This window comes from Molossus molossus, unplaced genomic scaffold, assembly GCF_014108415.1.
Source record: "Molossus molossus isolate mMolMol1 unplaced genomic scaffold, mMolMol1.p scaffold_m16_p_9, whole genome shotgun sequence".
NCBI lineage: Eukaryota > Metazoa > Chordata > Mammalia > Chiroptera > Molossidae > Molossus > Molossus molossus.
Genome location: NW_023425403.1, coordinates 18486783 through 18497523, shown reverse-complemented (window position 1 = coordinate 18497523; position 10741 = coordinate 18486783). Strand labels below are relative to the sequence as shown.

Genomic DNA, 10741 nt, shown 5'->3' with positions numbered 1-10741 from the left:
CCAGAGAAAATGCACACATACTACCCACACACTCGCGCACGCACACAGACACACACACTCACTCCACATACATACACAGAGTTCTCATTTCATTTTAGAATATGGTACATAGTGCAACTTCATCACAATGGAGAGGTTTAACACACATTCGTTGAGTGTTTCCCTGTGCAAGTTCTTAGTGGTCTAAATCCTAGTTGAGGGTATTCATTTGCAGAACCACATGATTCTGGAGGTTGAAGGAAAAAAAAAAAACAAAAAACCACAAGAGTTTCATTCCATTTCTCAAACCAGCACTGGATGTGCAAAGGCAGCGGACAACCCAGCCGTCAACACAGCCAGATTAGGGTAACGTTAAAGGAATATCCAAGCAGTCAGTTTCTTAGATTAGTCTCTAGAAAAATAGGTCAGTATATGCTGGATCTTTGTCAACCGTTCTTTCAAAGACTTCATTGACAAAACTGACAGCTGGTACCGGGGATCCACAGGAAGAACTGCAAGAAGCCACCAACACCAGGCAGGTCCATTAGGAGTTGCCTAAAAATAATCGACATTTTATAGGATTAATAGAACAAACATTTATGCAATAACAACAGTAACAAACCACCAACAAGCTAGTATTTATTGACCATGTTTCCCTATCAGGTCCTATCTCAAATTATTTAAACACTCATACAAGAAAGCTATTCCTATGTCCATATAAAAGGGGAAAACTGAAGCTCAGAGTGTAATACAAATTGTCAGCTCATGTGGCAGCTTTCTCACCTGGCCTCCGGGGCCGGCGACTGTCTGCTGGGAGAACTGGCTGTGCACTGCGGCCCGCTTAGCAGCACCTCTGCCCTCTGTCAACAGCACCTCCCTGGCTGTGACAATCAAAACCGCCTCTAGATATTGCCAAATGTCCCATGGGAATATTGCCAATTGCCCCTACTTGAGAAATGCTTTCTTAAAATATATATTTAAAACACTTTTTAAAAAGTTAGTTGGTGTTTTAAAATTTCTTCAAAGAATTGTGGAATCCTAGGAAAGACAGAAGGTCTTCTGATGTGTAAGGACTGGCTTCTGAAATCTATATAAAAGAATTTTTAAGCCACCTTTACTATACATTGAATTGCTCCTTATTAGACCTAAAACATGAAGTTTCAGAATGACAAAAGGAGCTATCAATGTTGATGTCAATACACTCCTAGAATCAAACAAAATTTCTTTATGTACTGTAGTGCTCAATTCAGCACCACAACCACCTCCTTCTGCATATCAGAGACATCAGAAAACTACATTTCCCAGAAGCCCCCTCCCCATACAGTTCCAGGTAGGACCTGGCCAACGAAGCACTTCTGTGAGATGTGTACACTGGAGAGAGGAAGCCCTCATTCTCTGGAGATTGTTGCCAAGTGTGGGCAGATGTGAGGTTTACAGCTTTCAGGGAACTCTTGAAAACCACCTGCTCCACTGCTGCAGCTGAGACGCTGGTGGGGACTTCCCACGGCTCCTGGGCAGCGGTGCGCCTCACCGTGGCAGGAAGACCAACGGCCATGTCCCCGATCTTCTCCCAGCCCCGGGGTCAGACCTGCAGCCCACAAGCCCTTCATTCCCAGAACATCCTGAGTGGCTGCTCTTGTTTCCCTGACTGAATCCTGGCATACAAACTAACAGAAGGCAGAGGGGAAGGACAGGATGATAAAAGGTGAGGGTGGTGAAGGCAGTGGGAAAGGAATGTTGAATTTTTCTGCAAGTTGGTTTGTTAACATTTAAAGTTTATTTAATTTTGTGCTTATCAAAAGCTCTTTCTGTCAAGTTTCACGGGATTCAGGTAGACAGGGTAAAACAAACACACTGGACACAGAATGAGAACTCAACTAGGAGATGGTCTGATGGGGAAACTTCAAGTTCAGGCGAAGGATTCAGCTGGGAGCCAGACAGACTTACACTACCCTTTGAAAACTGAAATGGGAGGCAGTGTGCAGCAGAGTGGGATCTAGTGTCTCCCCATCTTCTTATATTTATAGTCATTCCTTTATGAAATCTATTACCGCTGACCACAAATGTTTATTCAATTCAATTCAAAATGCTCATGCCTAAAGTCAGTGCTTTGATGAGTCTAAACCAGTGGTTCTCAACCTTCCTAATGCCGAGACCCTGTAATCCAGCTCCTCACGTTGTATGTGGGCGGATCTGCACGTGGGCGGACCTGCAGGTGGGCGGACCCGCCTGGACACGGATAGAGGGTGTCGCGGCTCCTAAGACCATCGGAAATAAGTGTTTTCCAATGGACTTAGGGGACCCCTGTGAAAGGGTAGTTCGACCCCCAAAGGGGTCAGGACCCACAGGTTAAGAACCGCTGGACTCTAAACTCCTATTTCCCAGGCTAGGGACCCTTCTCTTTTTTGCCTCTTCCAGTACCTACTGCACAGATCCGCTTGCCCAGAAAGTGCCTGGCTACACATTAATCAGATTAAGCTTAAATGTACACACTAAGTACCTGAGCTAAACCATAAGACATCCGTATCCTGAGGAGTGTAGTACTGAACATAAGAGACAAAAATGAATTTAATGCGAGGCTGAAAGCTGGGAATAAAAGGAGAGGTGAGACAAAAAAATTCTGAAAAAGTACAGAAAATGATACACCTCTCAACTGTCAAAGAATGAGAGCTGACTGGCTCAAAGGCGCAGTTGTCAGTAGTCACAATTCACTGGATGGTACCATGTCCTGTTTTTAGTTTATGTCTCCTTCTGGAAAAGGGCTTCCTCAGTTAAGGGCTTGCTCCTTCCCCGGCCCTCGGTCCTACAGGCATTGCCGCTGCCACCTCCTCCCACCCCCTCCCGTACGCGATGCAGCGCGTACCCCTGCGCTAGAGAGTATGGGCATGATTCTAAAGATGGCAAAGGAGATGTTATGTGAAAAGGACAACAAAAAAAGAAACTTAAAAACCTACTCATTTGAGTTTATAAAAAAAGTGAGACTTTTAGAAACAACTTCAAAGCCATCATACCTGAAGGTTTTCCTCCCTCCTGGGCATTGATCCAAAGTGCTGAAGAATTTGGCTTCGAAATCTGTCTCTTAAATTCTGAAACCAGTTGCAGGCTTGAGAGTATACCAAATCATGAAGCTGCCTGAGACCCTCTATCTCATCTTCATTCTCAACCTAGAAATACAACAGTTAGTAAGACTTCTGTCTAACACCACCAATCCTACAGAAATGGAAAAAAATATTAGAGAATACCTATTTCAGTGCTGGATCAGCAATATCATTCTTATGCAATATATATCATATATTTATGCTTCACATAATACCAATGGGCCACATGAAAGAAAGACAGCAAGGCCTGACCTCCACTCAGCCTTGCTGAGTAGCAATGCAATATTGCAGAGCCCTACCAACAAGCCCAATTAGGAGGAGGGGTAAGATTGAGAGCAAGTTCTTGGACAAAGGTCTACTTCAATTTGGAATTCCTTTTGTCTTTATGGATCAGTGGCTTTTGAAAGCAGTGGAACAACAACAACAAAAAAAAACAACAGAGGAGTACAGGTGCTACCATAAGAAAGATGGGGGAGGGCATTTAAGGTGCAGATGACATGGCAGAAAACATAACAGGATGGAAGACAAACATAACTGTATACCAGGGGACTGGGTCAAAAAACAAAAACAGAGAAATGCAGCAAATAACTTAGCATTTAAATAGATAATAATTTATGCAATAATGAACTTCTGCTGCTATAAAGGCCCAAGGCTGTGGCTACAACCATCACCCCTCCAGCACCCTTCAGACTAGTGGATCGTGAAAGTGCAAATGTAAAGTGAAATGCATCAGCCTTGCAGCCTGAGATCCAGAGTGGCCTCAGAGAACTCAGGTGGAAAAGGGAACATTAACTCACCCACCTCACACTGATCTCTTCAACACACACTTATATCCTACTCACTACCTGCCAGGAGCGCTCTATTCCACATACATTAACACATCTGAACAAAGGTCACGCATGACTTGGCCTTTCACACTTCAAGGGTGACTCGATATAAATACAACAAAGGGACTCTAAAACATTCTGAAATAGAAAAGGTGAGTCTACAACACATGAGAGACAAAAGAACATTTTATTTTTGAAAGCTCTAAAATGAAACACAAAATGAAAGTTTAAAAGGCATCTACTTTTGCACTACAATGTGAATGCACTTAATGCCACCGAACTATATATACACTTAAAAATGGTCAAAATTCAATCAACTGCTCCTGTTAAGTACCTACCCTGCTAATACACACATACATTCCAGGCCCTGTGCTGGCTGTTGAGCCTGCAGAAATAAGAGGATCTAGGTTCTGGTTCCCAAGTTCTCTTGGAACTCACAATAATTAAGAGCAAGATAACAAAAAGATATGTTGAAACTAATTTGCGTAAGTGTTGATGAGGCTCTAATAGGAAGAACTGTTTTATCTACCTAGAAAATACACCCTGGATGCCTGTACAATGCCTAGGACACAGTATACCAAAGGGTGCTAGAAAACAACATTTTGTAATACCTTAACATCTTCCAGATATTCAATGTCTGCAGTGCAATATCCGTCTTTCATGCCTCTTTTTAAAACCCTAAACCGCTTTCCTCCAATGGTATCAACCACAGACCTTCCATCGGGTAAGAAATGTACATTTCTAATTTGTAACATACAACCATAATCTGCAAAACTAAAAGAAAGACTCTAATTAATATAAAAGTTAATGCAACAAGCACACAAGTTCTCAACAATATTCAAGGAACATTCCAATATAAATAAAAAATATTTAAGTACACAAAAAGCATACCTATTTTGTGTATCACTGACACACATCCCAAACTGTTTAGTTCCAGTTTGTATACTTCTTCGAATCATCAATCTGTATCTTGGCTCAAACACATGAAGAGGGCAAGGCACAGTGGGGTAGGCTATAGTGCAAACAAATATTGGAACATTCTTGGTCAAGCTGAAGAAGAGAGAAGTTTCATTATTATATATCAGAACATACAACTAAAATGAGTGAAGCTTGCAACAGTAATAAATGAATATAAAAAAAAGAAATTAGCTCTAAATAAGGTGACTTTTATTCTTGGTAAAAATAAGAATCAGTATGCTCACATGGATATAATATTAACACTAAAACATCTGTCTGTGACCCTCTTATGTACACAAGTCAGTAAGTCAATCTGAATTGGAGATACCGGGTTATCATATAGAGCTAAGTATCTTTATGAATCAAAAACCAACTGACTATAATTACTTTTATATTAAAAATCTGTCTAAAATATCTGTAACATAATAAAGTTAATAACTTTTATCTATAAAAACATTCTCACTCTTAGATAACAATAAGAAAAAATGAGCTCCCAGAAAAGACAAAAAGCAAATCAATAAAAATTCTTAGGCATTAAAATATTTTTGAACTATCAAAAACAGGTAATTCGATAACATTCATCAACATAATGAAAATGATACATTTCCTGTTGCCAGGCTGGCAGGAAGTGGACACAGGCAGTGCCCAGCTGCGACAGGGTGTGGGAAGCAGGGGCAGAGTGAAACGGTGCATCATGTTGAAGAACTTGGCTACATACATCAACAATTGTTCTAAATGTTCATATCCTTTGACCGACAGGCTATTTTTCCCCACAAGCACTAAGAATGTTCAGTGTAGCACTGTGCACAGTAGCCAAAACTTAGAAGCAAAAAGAGAGGACAGTAAAATAAATTATGACACAGTCATAACAAGGGATACATTTAAAGGTCTATATTAATGAGAAAAGAGGTTATGGAACAAGATGAATTAAATGATCCCATCTGTGTTTAAAATGTATTTATATATATATTAAAATCTAAAAGGATAAATGCTAAAATGCCAAAGGAAACTCCCTTTGGATTACCTAGTATGATTTTCTTCCCTAGTTCATTTATATTATCTAGTTTTTCTTCAAAAAGACCTTAAGTTATATACGTAAAAGTAATATTTGATAAAAAAAAAAAACATATTTAAATAAATAAATGCTAGTTCCTCTACCTTTTTCTTTTTTTTTTAAATCCTCACCCGAGGGCATTTTTGCATTTATCTTCAGATAGAGCGGGAGGGAGAAAGGGAGGAAGGGAGAGAGAAATACCATGTGAGAGAGACACATCGAGTGGTTGCCACCCACATGACCCCAACCAGGGCTGAGGACAAACTGCAACCGAGGTACGTGCCCTTAGTGGGAACCGAACCCGGGACTCTCTAGTCCGCGGGCTGATGCTCTAACCGCTGAGCCAAACAGGCCAGGGCTAGTTCCTCTACTTTTAAAATTGTACTCTAGCCCTGGCCAGTGTGGCTCAGTGAATAGAGCGTCAGCCTGTGGACCGAAGGGTCATACGTTCAATTCCCAGTCAAGGGCACATACCTGGGTTGCAGGTTTGATCCCCTGTCCTGGCTGGGGTCATGCAGGAGGCAACCATCTCACATCGATGTTTCTCTCTCTCTCTTCCTCTCTCCCTCCCTCCCTTCCACTCCATCTAAAAATCAATGGAGCCCTGGCAGGTGTTGCTCAGTGGTTACAGCGCTGGCCTGCAGACCAGAGAGTCCCAGGTTCAATTCCAGCCAGGGGCATGTACCTCAATTATGGTTTGTCCCAGGGAGTTGTGCAGGTAGCAACCAATGTTTCTCTCCCCCCCACCCCTCCACTCTGTCTGAAGATAAATGTAAAAATATCCTTGGATGAGGATTAAAAAAAAAAAAATCAATGGAAAAATATCCTTGGGTGAGGATTAAATAAATGAATGAATGAATGAATGAATTAAATTAAATTGTGTTCTACAATGATCTCTCTCCTTATGAACATAAAAACTGAAAGAAAGAAAAAAACCCACCCAGTAGACCTATTAATTAGCAAAACGTATAAGTACCAAGGGAAGACCCGGCCCTTAACAAACACAGCCTCATCTGTAAGCAGCACGGTGCCCTCAAGCTTCTCTCCACCACATCAGCTCCCCTCGAATGACTACCGTCTGTCACTCATGGATTATACTGCACTCTTCTGGTGGGGTCTGGCTGTGACACCATTTAAAAGACTAAAGTATAACTGTAACCCTCTTATAGCCAGCTTTTTGCAGTATTGATCAAAAAGCTAAAGAATCTACACTTCAGAATATTTTCTATCATAAAAATCACACAATAAAATATCAGTTCCACTGAAGACAAATCAACGTCAATTTCTATAAAGAAAAGAACGAAAGTCTTTTCTTGGAGACCACGGGCCCAATGAAGACATTTGATGGGCACATATTGAAAAAGAAGAGCCTACAAGTACAATGAACTTTTCTTAAAAAGTGAGAAATGTAAAATATTTCATTTATAATTGAAAAATAATGAAAACCAAAAGGTGTTCAATAAAAGCAGCATACAAAAACTGCAATTTTGGCTCATCAGTGTGGCTCAGTGCTTGAACATTGTTCCATGCACCAAGAGGTCACTGGTTTGATTCCTGGTCAGGACACATGCCCAGGCTGTGGGCCCAGTCCCCAGTGGGGGGATGTGCAGGAGGTGGCCAATCAATGTTCTCTCTCACCGATGTTCCTCTCTCTCTCTCTCCCTCTCCCTTCCTCTCTCTCTAAAAATCAATTAAAAAAAATTTTAACTGAGCCCTGGCCGGTTTGGCTCAGCGGTTAGAGCGTCGGCCTGCGGTCCTGAGAGACCCGGGTTCGGTTCCCGCTAAGGGCGCGTACCTCGGTTGCAGTTTGTCCCCGGCCCTGGTTGGCTATGCGGGTGGCAGCCACTCAATGTGTCCCTTCACATCGATGTTTCTCTCTCTCTCTCTCTGTTCCTCTCTCTCCCTCCCACTCTACCTGAACAAAAAATGGAAAAATGTCCTCGGGTGAGGTTAAAAAAAAAAAAAAATTTTAACTGAAATTTTGTTCTTTAGTATGTCTAGTTAAAAGAAAATGAAAAGAAAAGAGTTAATAAATTAAAAACCTATGAAAGAAATTTAAAGAGACTTAAATGACTGGTCAAATAGGGAAAGACATGGGCAAAGAAAAGTAAAAGAAAGAAACAAAACCAGGTCCAACCTATCCAGCCCCCAACAGCCATGAGTGCTCTTAACAGTGGTCTACTCTGGTCTACTCTACTAAATTCCAAAGTTACCTCCAGGGTTTTCACTTTCTGTTACTAACTCAGTTCTGCTACAAGTCAACATTTCATTAATTGAGAATTTGGCCCTTAAGTCACCTCCCACCCCCAACCCCTCCCCTCCTTCCTTTTCCAATTTTAGTCTCAACCTTCCAGGTCCCATCTTCCAAACTTCCAACTGGCTAAACCCCCTGCCATTCCAGACCATGTATCCCCTAGCTTCCTCCTACCCTGCCTTAATACCTCAGGGTTGCTGTTCCCAGCAAGCACCTCTCCATTCCAGATTCCACAGTCTGATGTCACTGTAGGAAACCCCTCCCCGACCTGAAGTACTGCTTAAATACAAAGAGCTGAGTCAGTAGTTCCCAGTAGAACATCTGGACGTTACCAAGTGAACTTTTAGAAATTCTGTTTAGGACAGGGGAAGCTGACCAATCAATATTTGTTTAAAATATGCCTTTGACTATGTGGGTTGAACTAAAGACAGGATCCAGCTTGCCATGAGAAGGTTTTCCTATTTTAAAGGGTGGTAGTTCATAATTTGATTGTGCTTTTATGAGAAGAAACTTACTGTGAGAGTTCAGCAGTTTCTTCATCATATATTTTTTTTCTCTCAGACAGCTCATCAGGCAGATACTTCACTATTAATTCTTCCAACAGCTGTGTGACACAGTACCTCCTATCTGCTAGATACTAAAAGACAATATTGTTTTACATTCCAATACTTCTTTCCTACAGTATAAAACAGGCAAAACAGTTTAGCTGATACAGTAAAGCCTTTATTACATATTTACACAGTCACTTCTGAATTAGCTGAATTAGTGACAGGGAACCTTACAATGGATGGTGCCAAACAGGCAAACGTGTCTGAGGCTTTGCTCAAGAGCACAGAGATACACGGTGGCAGCTTGACCCAAGCACTCTATTTAAGGCCTGTGTCCTGCTATGATCACAGACCCTTTATCAGCTGCCCTCAGCCCAGCGCCTGCCATCTCCCACACCAAAGGCCAATTTTGATCTAACAGCTCATGGGTACTTGAAACTAGCATTTTTACCAAGACACAAAAATAGAGTAAGGAATAAAGAAAATGATGCACCTGCCTTATTTTTAAAACACAAAACTAGCCCTGGCCAGTTTGGCTCAGCGATTAGAGTGTCAGCCCATGGACCAAAGAGTCGTAGGTTCAATTCTGGTCAAGGGCACATGCCTCAGTTGTGGGTTCAGTCCCCGGCCCTGGTTGGGGTCATGCGTGAGACAACCAATCGATGTGTCCCTCCCATACCGATGTCTCCCCACCCTGCCCCCCTCCTTCCCACTCTATCTGAAGATGAATGGAAAAATGTCCTCAGGTGAGGATTTACAAAAAATGTTTTATTTTTATTTATTTATTTTTTTTATTTATCCTCACCCGAGGACATTTTTTTCCATTTTTAACACAGATAGAGTGGGAGGGAGAGAGAGAGAGAGAGAAATATCGATGTGAAAGGGACACATCGAGTGGCTGCCACCCGCACGACCAACCAGGGCCGGGGACAAACTGCAACCCAGGTACATGCCCTTAGCGGGAACCGAACCTGAGTCTCTCAGGACCACAGGCCGACGCTCTAACCGCTGAGCCAAACCGGCCAGGGCCAAAAAATGTTTTAAATAAAATAAAATAAAAAATCAAAACTATCCTCTCTCCCTTTTTTGTTCCCTAGTTTGGTGGCAGAGTTTACAGATAGTTCTTTTCTTTCAGAGTCTCCTTCCCCTGTCACCTTATCATCACCCAGACCCTTACCAAGAGGTTGCTTTTCCTACATGATCCCCAGAATCCGTATACAATGCACATTGTACCACTCCTTCATACTCTGAAACACTGTCACCCTCATGCATTTTTGTGTCGTTATTCCAACTTCTAACAGCCACCTCTTCACTCCTACGAAAGCCCATCTGTCCTCTAAGGTCTGCCTCCAACTTCACCTTTTCATCAAGTCTTCCTTAAGTAGTTTTCTATCTCCCAAGAGCCCCGTATTTTACTGCTTTTACCATATACAAGGCAGTTACCATACCCTGTACTATATTACATGGACGGGATACACCACATCTCTATAACTGAACTAGACACTGCATAGGGGAAGGGACCAGGTCAGAGTATATGCACAGAACTTTGGACAAAGAAAATGCCCAGTACAAATTTATATAATAAAATTAGTGAAGAAAAACTCTTGGGAGACAATGACAAGGTAAGATCAAGAGAAGCTATCTTTTAATCCATAGATCCAGCATAAACGAGGGTTTTGTCATAATCCAATGAAAAACAGAATAGGAAATATGAAAGGTTAGGAGGGTAACAGTAGTGGTTTTTAAATTTAAGTATGATTCAGGGCTTGTTAAAATGCAGGCTGCTGTGCCCTGCCCCAGAGTTCTGATGTGGTGGCCCTGGGGTGGGGACTGAGGTGATACAATGCTGCTGGTCAGGGGAACACACTTTGATAACCACTGAAGAGAGGTACTCTTGAGCAGATAATGTAGATACAGATAACTGACAACTTTATGATACAATTAGTCAAGTTACAGACATTATAAAGGCAATTTTATTCTATTAAATTAATAAAGATGTTTTAAAATTTAATACTCTTGTATTA

General features: G+C 41.6%; 1 protein-coding gene across 1 annotated transcript in view; it reads right to left on the bottom strand.

Annotated features, from left to right (window-relative positions):
* Positions 1 to 351: 351 nt before the first annotated feature.
* LONRF1 (LON peptidase N-terminal domain and ring finger 1) overlaps positions 352 to 10741 on the bottom strand; it is a 30526-nt gene continuing 20136 nt past the window's right edge. Inside the window, 5 exon segments of the mRNA XM_036250603.1 lie at positions 352 to 534; positions 2991 to 3143; positions 4516 to 4678; positions 4796 to 4954; positions 8685 to 8806. Coding sequence (XP_036106496.1) covers positions 352 to 534; positions 2991 to 3143; positions 4516 to 4678; positions 4796 to 4954; positions 8685 to 8806 — 780 coding nt within the window.